Source organism: Hyperoodon ampullatus, assembly GCF_949752795.1.
Source record: "Hyperoodon ampullatus genome assembly, chromosome: 6".
Taxonomy (NCBI): Eukaryota; Metazoa; Chordata; class Mammalia; order Artiodactyla; family Ziphiidae; genus Hyperoodon; species Hyperoodon ampullatus.
In genome coordinates, this window is record NC_136919.1 from 5747343 (window position 1) to 5773523 (window position 26181).

Below are 26181 nucleotides of genomic sequence, written 5' to 3' on the forward strand. Positions count from 1 at the left end.
TAAATAATTTTTTAAAAAAAGCAAAAAAGCATGACTTTTATGATTTCATTGGAAATTTGAACACTGACTAGATATTTGATAATATTCAGAAATTAATCTCAACTTGTGGTTATACAAATAAAAAAGTCATCTTTAAGAGACTTATATGAAATATTCATGGACAAGATATTATGCTGTCTGGGACCTGCTTTGAAATAACAAGGGTCGGAGGGGTGGGCAGGGGTACAGGATGAGAGACACCATGAGGTGATGACGGCAAAGCTGGGTGATGCCTGGAGCGCATTAGGCAACTCTGTCTTCTTCAGTGTATGCTTACAATTGGCATAATATAAAGTTCTTTTCAAAAAAGTAAAAATAAAATACTGTCACACGAGGCTTCAGAGGGTAATATTCTATTTGAACCCCAAACCAAACTATACAGCATTCTCTCCACAGAGGCAGACTCTGGGTGCCTGCAGGGTGGGCCGGCTGCCCCTGCAAACCTAGGCAGCAAACTAAGAGTGAAGACATAAAGATGGTGAGTGGGGAAAAAAAGTTAATCTGAATTATTTGGGAAGAAAAAAGCTCACTTTTACTTCATTTTGGACAGAAAACAGGGGAGAAAAGATTTTAAAATGAAAAAGAAGGAAGAGAATTAAGTAGTGAAAAAGAAATGAAAGAGCAAGAAAGAGGGAGTGAAAAAGCAAGGAGAGGGCTTCCCTGGTGGCGCAGTGGTTGAGAGTCCGCCTGCCGATGCAGGGGACGCGGGTTCGTGCCCCGGTCCGGGAAGATCCCACATGCCGCGGAGCGACTGGGCCCGTGAGCCATGGCCGCTGAGCCTGCGCGTCCGGAGCCTGTGCTCCGCAACGGGAGAGGCCACAACAGGGAGAGGCCCGCGGACCGCAAAAAAAAAAAAAAAAAAAAGCAAGGAGAGAAAGAAACACAGGGAAACAGCCCCACCCTGCACAGGCGAGGGCAAAACCGGAGCAGCAGCCCTTACCCCAGACATCCGACTTGATGGAGAACTTGTTGTAGGCCAGGCTTTCGGGTGCCGTCCACTTGATCGGGAACTTGGCCCCGGCATGGGCTGTGTAGGTGTCCCCTGTCATTAACCTGCTCAGGCCGAAATCAGCCACCTTCACCAAGTGGTTTTCCCCTACCAGGCAGTTTCGGGCAGCAAGATCTCTGGGAAAGGATAAAGTTAATCTGTGAGAGTTCCCGGCTAGCTTTCCAGCTTCACGAGTCCACCCCCGTTGTCTATAAAGGTGCAATACCGACAATGGGAAGACGGAGTCCAGGCCCCCTGGGGAGCAGCACCCGTCTCTCAGCACCCACCACGCTCCCACGCGCAGAGGGTGGCACAGGGAGCAGCCTCCCTGGCCCCATGACCTGGAGCAAGTTAATCACCCTCGGATTCAGTTATGGCAGCCATAAAATGAAGGTGATAATGATGGCGCTTACTTCTTAGGGTGGTTGTGAGTGGTAGTGAATTAATAGGTAAAGCACTTCGACTGACGCCTGGGGAACAGTGTCATCTAAGCGTCCGTTCAGTTATTACTGCTCTGTGCCGGGCACGGGGCACAAACGCATAGGCCAGGCCTCGACCTTGAGAAGCTTACATCAGACTGAGCCTCGCTGGTCCTATTCAGACTTGATAGGACAAAATTTAAAAAACGCCCACGACATCCTTTACCCAAATGTATTTCTTCCCACTGTCCTATTTCTTCCTGATGCTTATCCGAACGTGTCCTATAAATTCTCCCCTGTGTAATCAGCTTCCTCTCGCCTCCTGATTCTCCCTGGGAAGTAGGAGTCTAATCTTTGGTTCACGGACATTAGCCATGAAATCGCAAGGCAAACCGGAATGAGGGATGAGAAGACGCGCCAGCTTAAGGCGACGGCTGCGTAAGATAGCCTGATCATCAGCGATCAGAGGGGAAGGAAATACAGGAGAGTTGTGCCTAATAGGATTCTGGTAAAGCACTTTAAGTTTGCTTGAATGAAGAGAGAAGGAACCTAGCCGTGCAAGGCAAACCAGGAGTCAAGAAAGCTCAATCTGCAGCCTCAGAGGGTTCACTTTCTAGAGTGACAGGGGCATCTGAAGCAGAGGCTCTCATGGAGCAGAGAAAATCCATCTTACAAGGAGCCGCCGGCATTTCACACATGCTGCTCTTACTCCTCACTATGAAGTCTCATGTACAGGTTTCATACTTGAGTTAATTGGGTAGGAAAGGTCACCATGGTGGCGGGGAGAACGTCTTGTGTAAAAGACTCCGGCAAAGCCCGTCAGGCTCTGTCCTGCAGAGGCCGTCACTTTGCTAGGAAGCCATTTCCACCAGCCAAGAATGCAAAGACCAAGATAATTGTGGCACACTTGAAGGTCAAAACGCTCCAGGCTTTAAAGCAGCAAAGATGCTTAATTCAGAACCACGTATACACAGTTCTGACAATCGTGGAAACATCCCTGAACCAGATGACAGCGAGTTAAGTGGAGAATGAAACGATAATGAAGAGAAGGAAAAACACGCAGCACAGAAACAAAACCCACGCACGGCTGTTACTGAGCGCTTGTGTAAAAGCAATGCCGACGGCTCCCAGGAAGAGGTCATAACGGATGAACCCCGGCCCTGGAGGGGCAATGAGCGCTGTACTCCGGAGGGAGCCGTGATGATCAGAAGGGGCGCCTTTTACAAACTTCATTCAATACTCCTCTCAGCCCGAAATGGTTCCGAAGGGAAGTATTCAATACTTCTCAGGCTGGGGATGAAGCGCTCTGGCGGTCCAGGGGCCAGGTCGGGCTGAAGTTAGTCCCGGATGCACGCCCGAAGCCGGCGGCGTCAGGAACCTGGCGTCTGCCTTTGCTCCAAGGTCCGATGAGCTGCCAGCACTGCAGTGAGAGGCTGAGCCAGAAGACCTCGCAGGGTGGGGCTTTCTGTCGAAGGATGCCCGCGCCCCACGCGCGCCCCACAGGCCCGTTGCGGGGGCAGCTTGGCCGGGCTCCTACCTGTGGATGAAGTTCTTCTTCTCCAGGTACTCCATGGCCGACGAGATCTGCGTGGCCATGTACAGCAGCACCACGGCGGTCACCTCTTGCCGGTTACACTCCCTCAGGTAATCCAGCAGGTTCCCATAGGTCATGAACTCAGTGATTATATAGAACGGGGGCTCCCGGGTGCAGACCCCTGCCAACAAGACAAGGCTTCAGCGTGCTGCCCTGCTCCCGACCGAACACGGATCACAGAAGACGAGCCCCGAAGAACAAGGCTTCCGAAACGGATTCGGACTCCACCCCTGTGTCCCGGGCCCGAGTTCTAACATGGTTCCATGCGCTGGTGGGTGGGCTGAGATTATGTTCCTGGGGGAGGGACGTGGCCCCGCTCTTTCCTTCCTCTCAAGCCAATGAACTTCAACAGGAAGAGGCTGCCACTGAGTTCATAAGCAAAGGCCCGGCCACATCAGACAAACTCAATCACTGTTAGTTTAACGCCCGCCGCCCACCCACCCCCTCCCCGCAACTGGATATGTCTACGTACAGAATCACTTCTGTGAAGGAACTCTTGAAATTCTTAGGTTTCAGAGGCCAATTTGCATTTGACTGCTTTGGGGTATCAATTTAAAGTAATGACATTCTCCCTTGCTCACGTGGGCACACGGACGGACACACACACGCCCCCCCCTCCCACACAGGCCTCCTTTTACCAAGGGCTGGGTGCTGGTGGGGGACACATGTACAAATCAGAAACCTCAATGCAGTGAGCCACCCACCTCTTCTCTCATAGCACCTGTGTCACCCCAGAGGGTTTAATTAAGAGGCGCTCTCTCCAGAGCTCCACGCACTCACCGAGTAACTGTACTAAATTGGGGTGCTTGATCTCTTTCATTACTGCGGCCTCTTTCAAGAACTCTTCCACCTCCATGGTATCCTCCTGCAGGAAAAAAAAGAAGCGATGACATTATCTCAGCAAGGAAAGTGCTGAAGTGGGGAAGTCTGACCTGAATGGTTAATACAAACTGGAGCTTCCACGAACGATCATCCCGGTCCACCAGTCTCAACCACGACATCGCTCTGGACAGGTTCCAAGGTGGCCTGATCATCACCCCCAACGGCACAGAGAATTTTCCACTTCGGTGCTGAGCTTTGGAACTCTCACCCTGAGCACTACGTCAAGGCTGGCTGTATACGCTGATGACTTGCCCTGGTGGCTCTATGCAGACTATACTTGTTTCCATCACCCATGGAGCTTGTGGGGAGCAAGGGAGATGTGTACAGGCAAATACCACAAACTTGGTGCCAGTTCCCTAAGGAACAGCTGGCTTCCAAGGCCTCCCAAAATGCTTAATATAAAAAAAAAGAAAAATCACTTGAAGAATCCGAAATGTACTTGATTTAAGAGAAGAGGCCTTGATGACACAAAAAGATGTATAGCACTACCGAAGAACGATGCCTCAAGATATGGCAGAAAGAGAGGATGCTGAACTTCTTAAGAATGCGGTCTCAGGGGGCTCTCAATGAAGCAATCACCACTACCTGTCAGGTCAATTACTCACAGATTCTAAAATAATCTTCACTAGCAGCTCCCCTAACAACGGCTTCACAAGTATCATCAGTACCCATCACGTTTTAGGCAAGTTCACAGTATTTAAATGCCAAGGGGAGACAAAGATATCAGCAAATGCCCAGAGCAGATGCGATAATGTTTCTGCACTTCCTCACGTATCAGTCTGGAGTGCTGTTGTCGCCTCTGTTTTCAGGAGCCTGGCTGTGGGTTTACGTCGGGTAAACCTCTTTTTGACTTAAAGAACCCACTGTCCTCGCAACTGACCATCAAAGCAAGAAGCGGGTGGGTGATACATGACACAGTCTGTTGCTATAAAAACCAGCAAGGGAAGCAGGACCCCACCCTCCACGTTTCAACATGGAGTCTGAGTCTGTCTGAAGAGCAAGACTGCATGGGAGATAGGGAGAGAGCTTCTTGAAAACTAGATTCCCCAAGAAAAGCTTTATCAACTGCACGTTAAATGTGGTGCTTTATTTACACTGTACCTGCCCCTTTGGGAAACAAAGAGCTAAAGTGTCCTACTCACTGTGGCTAGCTGGTTCCTACTCTGGCACGTGGGGAAGACTTCCAGAGGACGGGTCACCCTTTACTTAGTGCTGTCTTGCTCTGGTCAGTCATGTTTACAAGTGAAGCATGACCAGTGAGGAGATGTGTCAGCCCGCTATCACTTAGCTTAGAGCTCGATGGGACTGAAACTTAGACACAGTTTATTGCTCTTTAAAAATGGTGAGCTGGGGCTTCCCTGGTGGCGCAGTGGTTGAGGGTCCGCCTGCCGATGCAGGGGATGCGGATTCGTGCCCTGGTCCGGGAGGATCCCACATGCCGCGGAGCGGCTGGGCCCGTGAGCCACGGCCGCTGAGCCTGCGCGTCCAGAGCCTGTGCTCCGCAACGGAAGAGGCCACAACAGTGAGAGGCCCGCGTACCACTAAATAAATAAATAAATAAATAAATAAATAAATAAATAAATAATAAATAAATAAATAAATAAATAATAAATAAATAAAAATAAATAAAAATGGTGAGCTGCTCCTAACGTCAAGTAAACATCTTGGGTAGTCTCTGTGTCAAGCTGCACGGGTGGGAAAAGAACACATCCCTGCCACCACCTCACTGGCTGTTTAATTCTTCAGAGTCCTCCCTGCCCCTGAACATGCTCAGAAGACCATACCGTTTCTGGTGTGGAGTGCTCTGAGCCACCGGGGTGACACGCTACTACTGCCAATGGCTGGAGAGCCAAGTGCCTGCCAGAACTAGGGGATTCAATGCTGCTCATGTAAGGACCAGGGCCTTTAAGAATCTTGCTCAGGCAACAATATGTTCAAAAAGTAGCTCTCAAATGAAGCTTTCCAGATTTAAAGCACCACGTAATGAGCCTCGCACAGTGAACTCGTTTCCGACGTAACAATGCTCTTATAGCTACTGACTTTTTTCTACAAGAACCATGTTCTAGGTCTTGAGAGGCATGGACATGCAAAAGGAACACTATGGCTTTCAAAGGCTTCCCTCTTCTGCCTTTCTCTCTTCATTCACACACACACACACACACACACACACACGAACCGCACGCACATGATGTGTGGACAGTATAAATAATTCCTTGTTTTTTCTTTCAGGACAATCAGTGTGAACTTGTCTCCCCCTGCTGGAATCAGACCTGGTTCAATTTATAATTTAAACGACTAACAGCATCCTACATTTCTAGCTGTGTTAAACTGGAAATTTCCCTGATGCTTATCCCTGTTATATTCCTTTACTTTTATTGTAAAAATTTCCATCATCTTTTTGAAGAGGATTCTTCCATTTACATAGTAAAAATAAAAGTAATTCCGAATGATTAGGGCAAAAGGCAATGCTCTGAATAAAAGCTGTGAATTTCAGTCTTGTCTGGCAAGCGGGGGAGTTGGGTCAACTGCCCTCTCTTCATGAGGACTGACTGGCCTGGCGAGATGTGGACGAATGCTTTGGCTGGCACAGAGGTTAAGAGGATGATTGTGAGTTATACCGACCAAGCTCTGCTGCTGTGTAACCATGGTAAGTTACCTACATAATAGATAACAGATTATCTGTGAACTTGTTTTCTCATCTACCAAATGGAGAGAACAGCAGTACCTGCCTTGTGCACAGAGTGCCGAGTGCAGTGCCCAGAACACGGTCAGCACCCACTCAGTGGGACTCAGTTTTATTATTAACACAGTTGATCTCTACTCCTGAGAAGCAGACTAAACACGCTGCTTGTATGGAAGACAGCCTGGTTCTTTAATTAACGCTGGCTTTTTGGTCTTTCTCAAAGATACATTCTTCCAGACTCAACATCTCACAGGTGTTTTCTAACCAGCTTCGTCCTTTTTGCTCACTGGCCTCATCCCCAAGAGTAGGAATTCTACAGCATAAAAAAGAACACTATTTTTAAACACAGCTCAGCGCCCCGCTGCTGCTGCACAGCTTTTAGACCTCTCCATGCCTCCTCTCAGCAGGGACCCGTGGCCGCAGTGCTGGGCTCGTGTCTAAGATCAGTTTCCACATGCTTCCGGTTCTTACCCGATGTCAGGGGAGCAAGGTTACAAGCACAGCGAAGTGCCACCCTGCACCTATCAGCTCGACCAGGGTCCACACGTTGGAGAGATGGGTTTCCGAGCTAGACCGAGGAAGGCGGATGGTTCACAAACCAGGTGGGGGACTTGAAGCTCAAGTGAAAAGTCCACGGGAAACAATCTCACAGAGGAGCCCCCATGACTCTGGTCCCCCAGTACTGCGGCCGTATCTAGCTCCATGGCCAGAAGGGAAGCTGCTGCCCGAGCGACTGCGACATGGCAGTAGCCTCTCTCCCCAGCGCACAGCCCCCGTCCTGCCGTGAAGTGACAGCCACCGCGTGTGACGGCCCAGTGTTCATGCTGTCCTGGAGCCCTTATCTCCTGCGGGGGAAAATAACAAACATAAAACCCAAACCGAAACACACTGTGTTGGTGACGGCAGGGAAAACAGGCACTTCCTCCATACCAGTGGTGGAGCGCAAATTGGTTCGAGCTCTTTGATCCAGCAGCTCTACTCTGAGCTGACCTAACAGGACACTCTCCCATGTGTGCACACAAGGAGAATCCCTGTGCACTGCTTGTAACAGCAAAGTAGTGGAACGAAGACAAACGTCTACTGAAGGCTGGTGAGATATTAAAATATATCCATACAAAAACAAGGCCACCTTACACGTACTGTCAAGGAATAACTGCCAAGACACATTAAGCAAACAACAGAGGGTATAGAGCAGCAGTGTCTAGAGCACACTGCCATATGGTTAAGAAAGATACGTGCATGTGGACTGTTTCTGGAAAGACACCAAAATCAAGGGTAGAGGAAACTATCTGTGTATATATTACCTATTGGAAAAATAGGTAAAGAATTGAGTACAGTGCTAAGTTTTAACTTTTTTCAACAGTGTTAATTTCTGCTCCTTTAGTAAATTTGTCAGCTAGCGTATGGGTCAATTTTAATAACACAATTAGATTAACAGTAGACCTTTCCAAATTCTATTACGTACACAACTGTTTCAGGAAAGAAAACTGACTTACAAACTTACTATACAGCTCATCTGAAACTTGGGGCTTCTTGGACTTGACAGCTCTCAGGCACATCCTGCCTTTAACAAAGAGAGTACATGCCTACGACCTGCTGAAGAGTGTCAAAATTCCAACTAGCTGGTCCCCGTCAGGGGGCCTTTGTTGTAATTCCAGTTTCCCATCCATAGGGGCCAACCTAGGGCTCCCTTTTTTTCTCCTCGGGTCTTCCTTTTGCCCTGAAGGTATAGGGCCCAGTGGTGGATGAAAGTAGGGCTCGCTCCCCCTGCTGGTTAAGAAGAGTCTGGTCCTGACCGCTGAGGGCCCCGCTATACCAAACACCCAGGACAAGGTGGTCCCGCACAAAGAGGGGCTCGGTGAGAACCGGCTGAACAGACAAAAGCTCGGGCTAGAACTGCAAGGGTTTCCCAAGTAGTCTGCAAGAGAGAGGCAGATCGTAGCTACAGCCTGTGAGGGAAGTGAACGGGGGGTTGGGGAAAAGGTGATTTTTAAAATGTGTAACTGTGGTTTATGCATATTTTTCATGGTATATGAGAAATCAGAACCTGAGTAACAATTTAAAAAAAGACCTGGGCTTTGGAGCAGGATGCCTGGGTTCAAATCCTGGCTCTGTCACTGCTAGCCATGGAACTAACGCTAGGTCAGTTACTTAACCTCTCTCTGCTTCAGTTTTCTCAACCTTAAATGGTGGTAATATCAGTAGCCTTCTCTTAAGGTGGTTGGAAGGATTAAATGAGATGCTCTATGTAAAGCATAAAGCACTCAGACTCATGCACGTAGTAAGAATCAATAAATGTTAGCCATCACTGCTACTTAGAACCCACTCAAACTCTCAATGTCTGTAGTGGAGATGAACGCCCCAAATGTTGATACTAATCTTATTTGCCAAGTGGGAAACATACTGTACAGATGTTTTTTGTGCAGGGTGGGGTGGAAGGAGGGATAATTTCTTTAGCAGTTGCTCAGTACCTTATTTTGGGTTAATATACCTCTAGAAAATGACACAGTCCCTTGGGACTTCCCTGGTGGCACAGTGGTTAAGAATCCACCTGCCAATGCAGGGGACACGGGTTCGAGCCCTGGTCCGGGAAGATCCCACATGCTGCAGAGCAACTAAGCCCGTGCACCACAGCTACTGAGCCTGTGCTCTAGAGTCTGTGAGCCACAACTAGTGAGCCTGTGGGCCTAGAGCCCGTGCTCCATAGCAAGACAAGCCACCATAATGAGAAGCCCGCGCACCACAATGAAGAGTAGGCCCCGCTCTCTGCAACTAGAGAAAGCCTGTGCGCAGCAATGAAGACCCAACACAGACAAAAATAAATTAATTATATAAAAAAAAACACGTTCACAAGTTAAAAAGAAAAAAAAGAAAGAAAATGACACATTCTCTTTTGCCTAATTAGCTACCACTTGGAGTGACTATTCACAGAAATCTATGCAACTATATTCTGTAATTTTTTTAATGAACTATGGGATCACAAGTTAATAAGGCTCTTAGGAAAAATCATTAAAAGTATAATAAAAAGCTTAATAACACACCATTAGAGAAGTATGTTCTAGAAGGCACCCACTTCCAGATAATTCTGATGTATTGGTATAAAAAAAAACGACCGCCGAGCTCCAGGGGGTCCCTCCTCTAGAATCATCTTCTTCAGTTGTTTGGAAAATAATGGCACAGCATCAGCTACTGAGCTACAGTTTCCCCAAGTGCAAACTCTACCTCTTTTTAAAGCTTTCCAACAAGCCTTTCCTGCACTGCTATCTAGTGTATTTTGTGCTTTTACTCTTGTTTTGTTTTGGCAAGCCCTGGCAAACGTGTGGGTAGCGCCTGCGCCTTTAACACTTCTGCAAGCTGGTCAAGGCCCAGTTTCCCTGGGCCTGGTCTTCGGCCGTGTGCCGCCCTGGGACACTGGAGCGCACGCCTCCCCGTGCCCTGGCCTGAGCTCTGGGAAGTGGGGCAATAGCTGTTCAGCTCATTCGAGGGTTCGCCAACATAGGCGTCCCTGAGAACAGCGAATCCGACCACTTTATTCCTGTGCGTCAAACCCTTCAACACGCCCCACTGCCTCCAGGACAGCGTCCCAGCCCCTCAGCCGGGTTCAAGGCCTCTGTGACGCGGCGAGCCCTCTCTGCCCTCTGCCTTCCTCTCCTGGCCCCGTTCCCTTGGCCGACTCCTGCTCGCCCCGCTCACAACTCCCGTCCTGCTGTCTCCCTGCTGAGCAGAGCTCACCGGTCCCTCCTCTCGTCCCCACGTGGTGCCGCAGCTCTGAGCTCATGCCTCTAACACAGCCCTTGTCACACCACACTGCACTTATTGTCACACTTGACTATTTTTCCTACTAACTAGACTACGACCAACCAGATGATTCTAACCACCTACACTAGCCTGAGGTGAAGAACTCTGTCCAATTCGTTTCCAAAATCCCAGTGTGAAGCTCAGGGTCTGGCAAATCAAAGTGAGGAGTTTGATAAATGCTTATTAAGTTAAAGAAAATCCTATCCGGAAAATATCCAGGGGTCCTCGAAATACCCATGCCACCACCATTCCCCAGCCCCCTCCCCAAGCGTCAGTCCTGCCCCAAGGACGAAGCTAAGGGGACACAGTCAACATGAAGGGCAGGAAGCCACCTTTGGTTTCTGGGACTAAAGAATGCAATCGTTTCTCTAAAGTGTCACTTCATATCAACCAGAAATCACAATTTCCATTTTACTGTGCCTTTGAGTGAGGGCAGCAGGGAAATGACCGAGTCCCGAAAAGGCGGGCGTTCTGGCCGCGTGCACCTGACCGACCTTCAAGAAGCACGCACACACTCGGGTTCGTTTTTCCCAGTGGTGGGTGTTTCAGTTCTGCTTCTTTGTTAACAGCTGCAAAACGGGGCTCCCTCTCTCAATTTCTGTGCACAGGTCAACACAATGGGAGTTCATTTAAAGCAAGTGAAAGCCACAGAGGGCAACACTAGGGGACACTCTCACCACAGCTAACAACGTGGCTCACAGTTTGAAGGAGGTGAGGCCTGCAAATTGAACTTCCTTCCCTTGGCTCGCCAACAGCCGCTAGAGACTGCAAACGCCAGGCGTCAGCTGAGAGTGGAAGTCGCAGTCATCCACAGCGGGCAGGCAGTATCCGAGGCCCTGTGAAGCCCCCATGTCTCCTTGGTGCCTTCCCAGAGGAGGCAGCCCACACCTGTGCTTCCCGAAGTTTGGACATACGATTTGGGGAACGGGAACCTGCTAGAAACACCCAATGCACTTGCCTCTCTAATCCACCAACAAAAATCCACGGAAGAGTCAAACGCATTTTGGTTACATCTCCTACAACTCAGAGACCCGCCCCCGCCGCCCCCCTTCTCTTAACTCAGTAGGAAGCGATCCAAATGCCACACAAACAGAACGGAAACCCACGGCTTTAAAACACCCTTGCCATAGAATGAAAAGACTCCTCCAAATGACTAATCTTTTTACACCAAAAAACCCACAGCACTTCTCAGCTCTCGGCATATGTGGAAACACACTGAGAATAAGAGAATGAGTCAAGCCGAACACAGAAACACGGCCGGCTCGAGCTGAAGAGCAAGGCCCTGGGCTGTGCGCACAGGCAGGCGTCGCTGCGCCCCGGCGGGCAACAGGCCACCCTGAGCTAAGGTGGTGCGCCACCCTGAGGCGCTGTGAGCGGCGGGGCTCTCACTGGACGGACGGCTGGGCGGTCCCGGGCTTACCTTCAAGGTCTTCACGGCCACCGTCAGGCTGTACTTCTTCCACACGCCTTCGTACACCTCCCCGTACTGGCCGCCGCCCAGCTTGTGCTTCATGGTGATGTCCGTGCGCTCCATCTCCCACTTGTCATAGTTGGGGGACACGCCGTAGACGGTGGGCTTGTTGCGTTTGGGGGCCGGATAGTGGAGAGTGGTGATGAGCCCGTCGGCCACCGTTGAGTGGTGATGAACCAGCTCGGCCAGAGTGTTGAAGCGGCTCTCTGAGGAGACGTAGAGCTGAGGGGACAGGGACGGCCTTCAGCCACAGAGCGACACACACGCCAACAACTCCGGAGGCCAGCTTCGCTGAGCCTTAATTTAATGAATGCACAGCAGAACCTCAGATAAACGACTCTGCACACAGGGCCGAGGGTTCAGAAAACCACTTACGTTGTGTTTCTCCAGGACCTCCTCCGCCTGCCTAATGCTCACATGTCTGGCTCTCTGTAACCATTCTGAGCCCAGCGTAAATGTCCACGAAGCAGTCCCTGACCACCCAGTGTAGAGTCATCACCGGCACCAGTTAGTCACCAATATCACCCGTCTTACTTCTCTGCATTGCACTTACCACTAGCTGACAACTCCTTGTTTATCTGCCTGATTACTGTCTGCCTCCAGCTACTAGAATGACAGCTTCATGAGAACAGAGCCCTAAGCTGTCTGCTTTTATCCTGTATCCCCAATGTCCAGAACAAGAGATGAGCACATAACAGGTACTCAGTAAATGTTGTTGATTAAATTAATAATGAGTAGAACTTAATAAGCATTTGCTGACTGGAAAAGAAAGAAAATTTTAATTATTATTACCTGAAACCTATAATTATATAATCATCTAGAACTAAACAGTGATCGGAGATGAAAATCACTATAAAACACAAATCTCCTTCGCATTCCTGCTCCCTCGATTTGGGCTGAGTAAAAAGCATCAGAGGGCGAGACTTGCAAATCCCAGCAGTGTGCCCACGTGGGATGCCCCCGCCAGCGCTCTCCCAGAAGAGGGTGGGGACTGGGAGGGCTGCACAGAGGCCGTACAGCCTCCTCCGGCACAGGGAAGTCAGGAGAAGGGATATGAGACACAAGTGCACGTGAGTCTCTAACTGAGACCTACAGCGGGTGAGGACCCGTGCAGGGAGCCCCTCCCTGGGTCATTCGCGCCTGGACGCTGCAAAGGGGAGGCAGGCAAAGGCGCAGGCTGGCAGAGAGCAACAAGGTGGATGGTGACAGCCATCTTTCTTCTCCTCTCTTTTTTGTTTGGTTCAGTGACGTAGTGAGGGGATACTTCCTTACCAAAACCAATTCACATTAAAATTCACATAGAACATCTGGACTCCAGGCACATAACTGAATCTGTTGGCTCACTAAGGGCAGCCCATGATGGCTGAAGGTGGAAAGGGTACTAAGAATCAGGACTAGGTGGTCATTTAAGACGTGCCCAAACTGCAAAGACACGGGAAGGAGGAAACAGATTTGGGACAGTGGTGACGCCTGAGGCCAGAGGGACAAAAAGGAACAGGATCAGTCAGCTGTAGCTGTAATATCTTACTACTTAAGAAAGAGAAACAGGAAGAAAAAGCCTGAAACACATATGGCAGGGCCAAGGCCTTGGCTGTCGGCGATGGTAGGCTCCATTACCTTCTGCATGTTTGAAATGTTAGATAATAAAAATACTTCAGAAGAAGGAAATAACAACAAATATACAATCGGAACCATCTGTAAGTCTCAAGAGGGTAAACAGGAGTCTAACAGGAGATTTTTTTTTCCTTTTTTGTTTGGGGAGATGACAAACAAATTTTTAAAAATCATGCAAGCCAATGGCAAACTTTGACTTAGAGATTTATAATTTACAATCTTTCTGTAGCAATCCTACTAAAATAAAATTCTGAGCAACCCAAGAATTGTCCAGAAAGATTCTGCAGCCCTGGGGACCTCATCCCTCTGGAAGACGGTACCTCTGAACAACAGCAGGACCTTTCAGGGTGAGGAGAAAGCCCGCGAGGAGGCCCTACTTTTAGACATCAGGGCACCGAGGAGAAACCTCTAAGTGAACCACTCTAGGGAGAGGCCATGAGCCTCACTCAGGTCCCTGAACGTGCCGGGGGCTGGGTCGGGGTGGGGGGCAGAGGCGGGCACCGCTGAGCCTGCCCTTAGCTTAAGGCCCGCACACTGACAACACGGCACTCTCCTGGGTGTTAAGTCACCAATGCACGTGCAATTCACAAAGATGATGGAGCGGGGGATGCAGGGAGAGTTCCAAATCCTTGCCCCTCTCTGGAGAAGTCAGCTGTCCAACTGCTTCACTACAGGCTGCAAATGCTCCAAGCCCTCTTCTCTCTGGCTACTCAGCCGGTGGGCACTTTTCCTACTAAGGAGGGACGAGAAGAGAGAAAACCCACTCCGAGAAGGCACCCCCTGGAGCCACAGCACCCCTCCCGCCTTGGAAGTCACTGGCACAGTACACGCAAAAGAGCCTGTTTTGGGCTTCCCTGGTGGCGCAGTGGTTGAGAGTCCGCCTGCCGATGCAGGGGACACGGGCTCGTGCCCCGGTCTGGGAAGATCCCACATGCCGTGGAGAGGCTGGGCCCGTGAGCCATGGCCACTGAGCCTGCGCGTCCGGAGCCTGTGCTCCGCAGCGGGAGAGGCCATGACAGTGAGAGGCCCCCGTATCGCAAAAAAAAAAAAAAAAAAAAAGCCTGTTTCACTTGCTGGGCTCCTGGGGCAGGTCGCCTGGGAGCAAGGCTCATTACCTATTTCTCCCTGTCAGCCTGAAAGGAGCACTCCCCAACCCGAAGATTAAGTTCACTCAGTCGCCCAGAATGCTAATGGCTCCCCGAAGCCCTAGTTTATGCAGAATTTGTTCTTGGTCTCAGCTGATTCCCTCTCAGGCTCCTTTATTAGAGGTTTCAGAGTTATGGGAGGTTTCACTGAATGGGCAAACTTTATCTTTTTCAATAATTAAATTTACAGACCCCAAAACTTAGTTCATTTTTCAACATAAAATACCAACGTACCAACACATTAAATATTGAAACTCCCTTAAATGTACTGCACAGTCATCTTCTAACAGTCAAGGCTGGTGGCTTCCTTCTGATTAGTGCTAGTTTGTGAGCAGCATTTTGCTAGCGAATTGGGTAATCTTCATCAGGAATTCATGGCATGTTCACAGAAGAAAGTGAAATTAGTGTTATGAATGACATGTCATTATGCTATGCACCCAGTTACATAAACACTCTGGGTGCTCAGCCAGGGTGTGCCTCTTCCTAATCATGCAGGGACCAAAAAGATAGGACTTGTCAAAGAAACTCACCAGAAACAGCTTTCCTCCTGACAGCCAGACTCACAGGCTTATCGGATGTGTGCAACCTTTGGCTGCCTCAGACCCTGGAGTCCCACCTGGGACGTAGTATTTACAGGCTGCAAGGTCAGGAAGTGACCCCCCCCCCAACCAACCTCCAAGCTACTCAAATACCAGCAGGAAGGCAGTGTTTAATAATGAAGCAGTACTTAACAATAATGCTCCCAGTCTCCTCGACAAGGGAAGATCAGCTACCGTTTAGCAGGCTTTTCACCAGATGCCTGCACCTGCTAAGCCAGTGTCCTGCCACCTCTGCTAAAGCTGATGCCTGAATTCCACTCCTGTCAACCCCAACCTGTCACTTTAGGAGACCATGAAAATAAACGTCAACTGCATCTCTTGGAGAAAAGGAAGGAGAGGAAAGACTCTATCAAGGGCTATAATCGTGGGGCTTGGTGGCAGCATCCCACCCAGGTACATAAGATGCAGGCACAAATAACCAGAACAAGTGAAGAATGACTGAGAGTGGGCGGTGGAGGAGGAAAATCAGTCTTTAATTCCACTACATTGGCAGAGGATTCCAAACTTTAAGAAAGCAGCAAGAAGGAAAACCAAATCCCAGGGTATCTGAGGGCTGTTAAGACTCTCAGGACGCCTAGGAAACAGCAATGGCTCAGTTTGTTATGGTGCTTTCAAGAGTCTAGCCTGAAACTCCCAGAGTCCTAGGCTCTGGGCCCTGAGCCGGTGGCCCCGGGCTGACTGACCAACAGACAATGGCTGCTGAAAGCTCAGGAACATGGGAGGGAGGTAAACCAGAGCCAAGAGGGTGGAGGCAGAAAGAAATCCTTTGGGGCCTTAGAGAAGAATCTTCTAATTCAGTTGTTTTCTAAAGATTAGCTAATTTGAAAATAAGAATTAAAACGTATTCAACCCCAGCCTATTCCTCCCACCAAACTTTAAATTTTCCCCTTCGAAATCCAAAAAGGATTGCATCAAAGCTCTGCTATGTGAGTAGCTTTTTTTCAACGCCGAGCCACACTGTCCCATGCGTCGTTATAATATCCGCCCCCCCCGACTCTGACACTGTTCCACTCATTCCAGGAATATAATCCCACCCAACAGAGCCCCCTCGAGTGTGGCCGGATGACCCCGTGGGTTGAGAAGTCTCCAGGTGCTCGGACAGCTGAAGGGAGAGTCTTTGCCGGGGCGGGAAGGAGGAGGACAAGATGCCCAGGTCACTTTGATGCGTAGTGGGTACAGCCTGATCAAATGGGTTCCTTGTGCTCTACCTGGAATGAAAGGAACCCACCTGGCACACGTGAGCTTTTAGACAGAGGGCTCAGCTTCCTCGTCAGATGACTCTCAAATTCTGCAAATCATGTATCCACGTAGGCTTTGCTCTCCCCCTTTTCACCATATTTTAGACCAACCCCCAGCTAATGAGTTGTCAGACTAGATCATGCTTGCCTGCATCTGTTCCAAGGATGCTGATTAAACAGCTCCAGGGAAAAGGAACCATTATCCTGTTCAGTACAAACCTCAACTGATTACCGTGGTGCAACGGGGCTCGCCCTGGATAAACGGCACAGATGGGAAGCAAGCTGTCAGCTCCAGGAAATCACCTCCCTCATGGGCAGTGCACTCTGGTGTTCTAATTCACTAAAAAGGCACCCTTGTGGTCTGAAGTCAAGGTTTCCAAGGGCCCAGCACCCTGCAATATATCCCACAGAATGGAGGACCTAGTCCCACATCTGGGATGAGAACAATGACCTGAAAAACATGCTGATGAGGCCGCTCTCTGGTCACACATCGAAGGCAGACTATGCTGTCTGTCCTACAGACTACAGGGCTGGTATAAAGACATGTGCAATGACGAAAAGGATCAGATATTGGCAATAAGGACTTTAGCCAGAAGACTTTGAGACATGTGGGAAAAACAACAGATAAGAACACTGAAAAAAGAAACGTATTGTGCATTTGTGTGGTACAAATGGATGTGTGAGGATAGCCAGGAAAATGCTAGCAAGATTAAGAAATGGGAACTAGGGACTTCCCAGTCCCCAGTAGTTCCCACTACTTCCCAGTAGTTAGGACTCTGCGCTTCCACTGCAGGGGGGCATGGGTTCGATCCCTGGTCGGTGGTGGTGGGGGGTGGCTAGGATCCTGCATGCCACTGCATGGCGCGGCCAAAAAAAAAGAAGAGGGAACTAAACTAGCCCTACCAGATATTAAAACATATTATAAAGCCATAACAATTAAAAGTCTGATTCTGGCATATGAACAGACAGACCGATGGAAGAGAACAGACCTAAATACATATGCAAATTTGGTATACCTCAAATACACAGGGAAGGATGAGTTTAGTAGATGGCATAGGAAGCAGAGGTATATTAAACATAATGAGATACCATGTTTACCAATCAGTGACAGGGATGTTTTTACAAGTCTGAGAATATACTGCTGATGAGGGGAAGGGGAAACACGCACTCTCACAACATGGCTGGTGAGAAAACACATCTGTACGATTTCTAAAGAAAGTAATTTGGCAATATCTACACAAGTTTTAAACACACATAACCGCCAATCAGTTCTAGCAGCTTACCTTGAATATGCTTGGACTGTACACAAAGAAGTATGTGCAGTGTATTTTCAAAATGCCAGTCGTGACCCACTAGTGGGTCTATGAAATAAACTCAGGGCATTGTGACCAGGAGTTTAAAAAAAAAATGAAACAGAACAGAATGGTATATAAAAGATCGGAATGCATTACGTACAGTCAGAGTAAGTAGGGTTTCATGAACCTTCTGTTCCCAGTGTGTGTACTGGATGGTGATGGAAAACTTTTTTTTTTTTTTTTTTTTTTTTTTACAGTGGGCTGTTTTTTTTTAAAGGTTTGAAATCCACTTTACAACAGCATTATTTATAACAGCAAAAGACTGGAAACAGCCTAAAAGTCGGCCAGCAGGGGACTGCTTAAATAAATGATGGTCCAACCATGCTGGGCAGTCATTAATAAGAATGAGGCAGCTCTAAATGTGCTGCCATAAAACAATCTCCAAAATATATTATTAGGTGGTAAAAGCAAGACGCAGAACAGCATAGATTATGCATCATGTGTGTTTTTGAAAATATATAAACATATATATACCGGGGAACTCTGGAAGAAACTGGTCACAGTGGTTGCCTCTGGGCAGGGGAACTGAATTAGGAGACAGAATTATGTTTCACGGTAATTCTTTTTTTTTTTTTTAAACCATGTGCATGCATTACATATTACTAAAAAATACATACACCATCTGGGCCCATCCCGACACTCCACCTATCTACACCCTCAATGACAGCATGGTGCAGTGGAGCAGACAGTGGAATCTGAGCCTAGTTCCATCAATTACTCACTACGTGATCTTCAGCAAGAAATTTTATCCCTCTAAGCCTTCGTTTCCTTAATGCAAAAATGCAGCTGAAAGCAGTATCTGCCCTGAGGACTAAGGTGAGGTTTAAAAGAAATGAAGATTGAAAAATGCCCCAGCAAACAGTAGGAACTCAGTAAATGTTAATTTCTCCCTTCCCTTCATGGACTCTTAATGACTGTTTATATGATGATCACAAAACCATATATATCAACTCCTTTACAAAACTACAGTTTGGGTTTGGAAAAACACGGGTATGACATGATCCCATTTTTGTTTAAAAACTGTGTGTATATATGTATTACACACACACACACACACACACACACACACAAATGTGATTTCATCTATAGAAAGAAAGCCACGTACCAGACTTGTTTTGGGGAGGTGCTATTAAGGTGGTCTTTCACTTTAAAAATAACCATCTATTGTGTGAATTGTCCTCACTGAGGATAAATTACTTTATAATAAGAGATTTTTTTTAAAAAGGAAGAGTCTTAGTGTAATAAATACGTCCAAAACCCAACAGACAATCCACTTATCTTATGAAACTGCTAACAACCAAACTCCAGCAGGACAATCAGAGAACCACATCAGCCCGTGGACTTGTAATGTCACATGATCGGTCCTCAACGGAGGGTCTTTAACAAGGCTAGTGGGATGATGCCTGCTGTTTCAAACATCTTCTTGGTTGAGCTTTGTTGCAAAAACGTATCAGCCTAGCAGCAGGACCTCTTGTGCCCACCCTGGCCCATAGGCTCCCCTGCCTGGGGCCCCCTACCTTGCCATCAGAAGCAGTGTTGATCCTGTAGTGGTACACCCTCCCTTCGTATCTCAGCGAGATGGACCTCTGCCCAGGACTGCTCTCGCTCTCCCGGACCAAGAAGCTGCCATTGATCCCACTGCTCAGCAAGTACTCAGCGGCGTTGCGGGACACGGGCCCATGGTACCAGGAATGTTTCTCCAGACTGTTGACTGGCGTGATGTAGTTGCTTGGGACCCACCCTTGGCCATTTTTAGTTTGGGCTTCACACCATTCCCCATTGTGATTGTAGCCTAAGACCCGGAGCTTTTCACCTTAGAAGAAAAGAACCAAATCAGACATATCAGTTTTAGAAGCTAATTCGTTCATTCTCATGTACTCTTCTATGATTACTAAAGATCTCCAAATTCCTAAATACCTATTTCATTTTAACAAGTCCACATAAATATATGTATTTACAAGCATATGAGTAGGAAGCTTCCTGTTTATATTACATATGCAGATAAATACATAGCCTCAGTTTTTATAAATCTATTACTCAAGTGCTTTGTTTCTAATATAAGGAAGCTTTTAGTGAAAAGATACTTTTTCTTAAAAAAAAAAAAGTGTTTTCAGTGTTTGGTCCAGATGTCTTTTTCAATATAAAATAGGGAAAGCTCTGTTTTTGCCAAGAACTATGCAGGAACTCTTCTCCTTAAGGAAAAGTGACTCTTGCAAGGATGCTGTTAGTTTTTCGGGTCTCTCTGCATTCCAAACTAAAGCTGCTTTTTCCGCCAGCAAAGGGGCAGCCAGTCCGGCTCCGGCTTCCCCGGCTTTCTGTCTCTTGCAACGATCACCAGCTGCCCACAGCTCTTTTACCTTTAGTTATGCTTAAAGTGTTATCCCCACTGGCCACAAAATCATACAGTGCAACGAAAAGGTTGGGGTCATTTTCGCTGGGACCAGCGAGAAGGTTTTCCTTAGAGTTCCAACGAGCTGCTTCGCTCAGACCTTGGGGCTCGAAGTCAGATGCTACTGGCCTCTGAAGGGCTTCTGGAAGAGAAAGAGAGAAACAGAAGAAAGAAACAGGGAAGAAAGTTTTATTCTCAGGAGCAAAAAAGTCTGTGTATCCAACATTATATATATTCTTAATTGATTTCATTTCTTAACATCTGCACGTATTATCTATTAATCAGAAAGGTGATTTAAAAAAACGGACTCTTCCTTTCCCAAATCTTGTGAAAAACCCTAAATATTTACATTCCAGAGTGGTAACTACCGTTCCCAAATGGTTTAAACTTTTTAAGTTCACTAATTCAAAAAATTCAACTAGAAATAGAGACAGTCCATCCTCACACGTCTTTGCCGTCCGTCGCTTATGTTATAACACGGAGCAGAAGTTTCTTGCTTTAAAGCATTTTTAAATGTCTGAAAGTTAATAAACGTGCATAATTTAAAAGTCAAATAGTGCTGAAGAGCTTACAATGAAGGACAAACAGTTTCCATCCCACTCCCCTCTACACCCAGAGGCAACAGCTGTTTTCTTGGTGACCACCTCCATCTCTCTGAACAGAAGCTGTATCATTATAATCGCTGTTCCCTCTCCCCGCATCTCTCCTGCACCCGCCTCTACTGGTCACCTTTGCATTTTCAGTAACAGACTTACACTTTTATTTCTTTTTCTTCCTGCTAGAGACCGTATCTCTCAACTATTTACCTCACAAGATAAGGATATTAACATCCTACCCTTTCTTCCAGCTCTCCCCCCTCTACACTCAAAGTATGGCCTTCTTTACATTTTCTTCCACTTCGTGTAAAAGAAATTCTGTTCTTCTATTCTTTAATAAAGTCTTTCATTTTTGTCTATAGGTAGATTCTAAAAGTTGAAAACCAATCAACATCTTCTACATTAGGAATGTGTGACTATTACTCACTACAGGGATAAATACAGTTCAATATTTTTTCCTGAAGTTTTTTTTCTTTTCTTTTTTTTTTTTTTTGAACTATGTTCAAACTCTCCATGGGTCCTTTCACGCCAGCAAATCTACTCCAAGTAGATCTTAACAGTTATAGAATATTATGGCTAGGAACTCAAACTTTTAAAAAGGAGGAAAGGGGAAAATTCTAATTTGAGAAGAATGGAAAGATCTACCATCTGTTTACACCAAACATAAATGGCAACAGAACAAAATTGTTTTAAATTTCCCTTTTTATGGATTTAGAGGACCCCCAAACATCTTTTCTTGGGCAATAACACCCATCTCAGGGATGGGCGTGATTCTGTAGTACTCACTTCAAAAAAGACACTGGAGGCACCTAATACATCTGAGAGACTAGCCTAAACTTCCAGAAACGCAACTGGAGAACTTTCAGAAACAAACATTCTTTAAACTATCTCTTTGGAATAAACCAACAGAACATAAATAAGAAGGCCTCTCAATTCTAGCTTTTGTATACTGACTATAGTGAACCTTCAGGAATTGTTTTTCTAAAAGAGAAGATCCCAAATTATGTCACTACTGTGCTTGGTAATTTCGCTTTATGAATCTTGAGGGCAAAGATAATTTCAAGGAAGAGCGTCCTGTAACACTACCATTTCCTAGAATGTGCAAAAGGCTTAGTGATGTGTTAGGCCCTGTTCTCTGAGTACCTGCAGCAGCTCTAAAAGTGTATCTAGTGCCATCATGATCACAGATTGACCGATTAACCAAAAAAAGCTGGTCAAAGCAGGGAATTTTTGAAAATTAACATCTGTGATCCCCTAACCCCACCTGAATGTACACTGATTTGCTAGTCTTGACAATAGGGCCAAGGACTGTCCTTTTGAGTGTGGGTATGTGTTTACAGTTGGATGTTGTCTTACCATCCTACCTATAATGCACCATCTCACTTCAGCTTCCTACAGGTGGAAGAAGAAGCTGGAGCCATTCAATATGTCATCCCAGTACAATCCCTTCCAGTGTTTATAGGTGTGTCACTCACACCTAGTCCTGTAGCAATTTTTAAAAAGTTACCTGCACTTACAGAGGCTATCTAAAACATTCACTTAAATTTTCATAGAGACAAATCTGTGTTCACATTTGGATTTCACTGGTTTCATATTAACCAAGTAATTAAAGCAACAAGTGTATCTGAAATAAAGAGGTATAGAAATAAACACAAGTGGCTCTGGGTGTGGCTGTGACTCAGGTCGTGGGAGCGATGTGTGGTAGCGGAGTGGCTGCCCTACCCCGTGGGCACCAGAGAGGCATGTGTTATGAAGGAAGCCGAGCCGCTGGTCACTTCAGCAAGTCAGTTGGGTGAAAGCAAGTCAAAGGAGCTTCTACTGTCGTTACGTCGATATTAATTAAAATTATAAGGCAAAGGATTCTTTTTTTTTCTCTTCTTTACTCATTATTTTTTTAACATCTTTATTGGAGTATAATTGCTTTACAATGGTGTGTTAGTTTCTGCTTTATAACAAAGTGAATCAGTTACACATATACATATGTTCCCATATCTCTTCCCTCTTGCGTCTCCCTCCCTCCCACCCTCCCTATCCCACCCCTCTAGGTGGTCACAAACCACTGAGCTGATCTCCCTGTGCTATGCGGCTGCTTCCCACTAGCTATCTATTTTACCTCTGGTAGTGTATATATGTCCAAGGCAAAGGATTCTTAACATAAAAGAACTCTTGCATATCAAAAGGAAAAGATAAACCCTCCTCTATGGAAAAATAGGCCAAAACTATGAATAAGCAGCGCACAGAAAATTTAAATTACCGTTAAACACAGAAAGCATGTCTACCCTCCTAATAATCAAAGAAATGCAAATTCTCCATGAAATTGGGCAGGGACATTTTCTTGAGGCTAACAGGGTAAAATTTCAATGAAATGAGCACTCTCATACAATGCTAATAGTTGGTATAGATATTGCTGTAACATTTTAGGAGGAAAACTGGAAATGTGAACCGAACTGAGTCTTTAAAGAATTCCATCACCTTTGACATACTGCTAGGAATTTATCCCAGGAGACCCACACAATGATTTGTATATACTGATTTTTAAATAACAGCACAGAAAAGGAAAGGTACACAATATTTATCAATACAAGATAAGTTAGTTCGTGGTCCATCGATAAAATAGAATACATTCGTAAAGCCATTCAAAATATTTTTGGAAAAAATATCTAATAACTTGGAAATATACTATAACAATCCCCCATTTCATAAAAATTGAAAGAAGTCCAGAAGGAACTATATCAAAATGTGAACAGTAGTTAATGCATGGTGGTATGTTAACAGTACCACTAACAGTAATTTAACTTGGGGTGGTGGGATTATGAACACTTTAAGTTTTCTTTATTCTTTTCTGTATTTTGGCATATTTCTCACAATGACTGTGGATTGTTTTTATAATCAGAAAACAATTACAAAAATAAAAAACCCTGTCATATATAGAAGCCAGCGGACATTTATATAATTGATCATCTAACGTGAAAAAGTACACAGGGTGGGGAGGGCATCTCCTCAAGCTGTCCTGAAAAAGTATGTGTGCATTCCCCTCCAGCGTCCCAACCTCGTGGCCACGAGCACACGACTTTCGCGGACCGGGCCTACACAGGAAATTAAAGCAAAGTCATGAATACAGAAATGCTTTTCTTCTCAAATGCCATTTGACCTCTTCTATCAAACATTCTGCAGCATCTGGATTTGATCAAAGTTACATAATCAGGGGAAGTAGCCTGGAAAACACCTGGAATAGGCAGAACACAGATACTGGCTCAGGGGTGACTGTCGACTTGAAGTATGGGTTAAAGGGGGACTGTCCCTAACATGGAGACAGATGCTGAGAATTTCATGTGAGGGGATGAGGCCTTTGTCAGGAAGGAAAGGGCCTCCCACAGCTTTTTGATTCAACAGGACGTCAGGAAATCCAAGGCAGCCTTTCAGTTTTCCTCTCCAGTTCTTGCTCCATTCCACAGATTAATGGCCAAAGCCCAAAGGGAAGTATTGCTCATGCTTGCCTCTGGATCGAGACACTGAAGTGTAGCCACAGTCGAACACCAAAACCTTCCAGTCAATTCCCAATCCAGGCTGATGTCAAAATTGACTCACGATGTATAAATGCCAAGTTCCTTGCTTCATTTCACAGTGAACTATGCTCGTCAACCTTAAAAATGATCACAGTTTACAAGGCCAAAGTTGCAGAATGTACTTAAAGCTTCCTTGCTTAATACATGAACTTCCTGCCAGTCCCAGGTTAGACCCCCTAAAGCAGCTCAAAGGATTCATTAAAAAAGGATGCCCCAAGCAGCTCCCCTCTTCTGTTCTGCCAATGGATAAAGAAATCTTAGCATCTATTATTCTTAAAAATTTTAGTTCACATTTTCTGCGGCACCCTGAGTCATATTTTTAAAATATTTTTTATATCTTCAAAAATGTCTCCCATCTCATTGAAAATCCTTTTGTTATTTCACCACATCTTTAAAGAGAAGGTTCCTACTCACCAACAAAACTCAGGAAAAGTCATATACCAAGAACGGTGCTATCTAAAAAAATGCCTCCAAAGCTCTAAAAAGCCATGGCTCCAACTACGAGAATAACAAACTGAAAATTCTGTAAGAACAATGCCACAGAATTCACTGGATCTGTGCGTGATTAACTTATTTGGACAGTATTCTAAGAAAATAGCTTGGGTCTTTAAAGTACAATTTAAAGAGCATTTTACACAAAGATAATCCTTTCTTAAAGTTGTGAGTCACTGATCAAAAATGTTTACAAAAGATTCTCCCATATGGCATATCTGTCTAGACTTTCAGGGGCTGCTGCTGGAGCTGCCACTGGCAAAAGCAGGAGGAAGTAATGTGCTACTGCAGTCCCAACGGGAGGGGAGGGGAGGGGAGGCTTCACCTCCAGGAAAAACATCCCTGGGAAGCTTCCTACCTTCCTGTTGGCGCTCGTGCCCAAGGTCACGGTTCCTTCTAGAGTCAGAGCAGCCAGCTCTGTGGCAGTCATTACTATCCACACTGGGGCTCTCACTGGGGTTCAGTGTGGGGTAGGGGCGCGAGGGTGGGGCGTGTCGCCTGTGATACACATTCCCTTTACTTTTGCTCACGTTCAATTATTTAAACCCTGGTTGCTTTAGTCTTATTTCCTTTGTGGGCCCTTCATTATTATGCTCTAGCTCAAGGAATCTCTGTAATTTAAAAATCTATAAAACAGATCCTTCAAAAAAGAAGGAAGCCTTCGTGTTTTATTTCATACTCGGTTCCAGCTGATGAGATCATGCTCAGACTATTCTCAAGTCAGTTTATAACGGTCTAATACAACTTTTTATGATATGAGCTTAAAGGAAAAGTATTATTTCCCACAATCTGAACTCGATGAAAGCCATTTTATCTACATGCTACAGGGTCCTTTATTTTGTAATTTACACCCTCACCGGAGCAGTTAAAATTATTTAAAAAAACAAGTTTGGCTGAATATAGCCTTGGCATTAAGTTCTCATTCTGAACAAAATGTTCCCAGCACCCCAAAACACTGTGTCAGCTGCTGGGGAGCAGGGGTAGGGCAACGTGGTAACGATGCAAGGAATCATCACACAGCCTCCGCTCCTTGTGGGAGGAACACAGTTCATGAAAATTTACACACCCTCAAAGCAAAAGTCTAATAGAAGATGCGCGCTGTCCTGCGGATTAACTGATAAGGACACAGACACTGAGGGCCAGGAGTTGTGCGGGGGGCGAGCTCAGTAGGAAGGAGGTGGACCCTGAACCAGACTGTGCCTGGCAAGAGAAGCAGGATTAACACAGGGACCCAAGGCCAGCCTGACACATCAAGGCTACTAAGGGAGGGGTCTTCAGTTGGGCTGTGTTGTGGACCCTCTGGTGATGCCCAG

General features: G+C 46.4%; 1 protein-coding gene across 2 annotated transcripts in view; it reads right to left on the reverse strand.

The window, feature by feature from the left end:
* Positions 1-26181, reverse strand: part of ABL1 (ABL proto-oncogene 1, non-receptor tyrosine kinase) — a gene marked incomplete at both ends in the record, with an annotated part of 129244 nt that overhangs the window by 7567 nt on the left and 95496 nt on the right. For both annotated transcript variants that reach the window (XM_079705705.1, XM_079705706.1), the window contains 6 exons: positions 980-1164; positions 2984-3161; positions 3821-3905; positions 11824-12096; positions 19343-19638; positions 20183-20356. In XM_079705705.1, the coding sequence (XP_079561831.1) occupies positions 980-1164; positions 2984-3161; positions 3821-3905; positions 11824-12096; positions 19343-19638; positions 20183-20356 (1191 nt within the window). The remainder of the gene's footprint in view (positions 1-979; positions 1165-2983; positions 3162-3820; positions 3906-11823; positions 12097-19342; positions 19639-20182; positions 20357-26181) is intronic.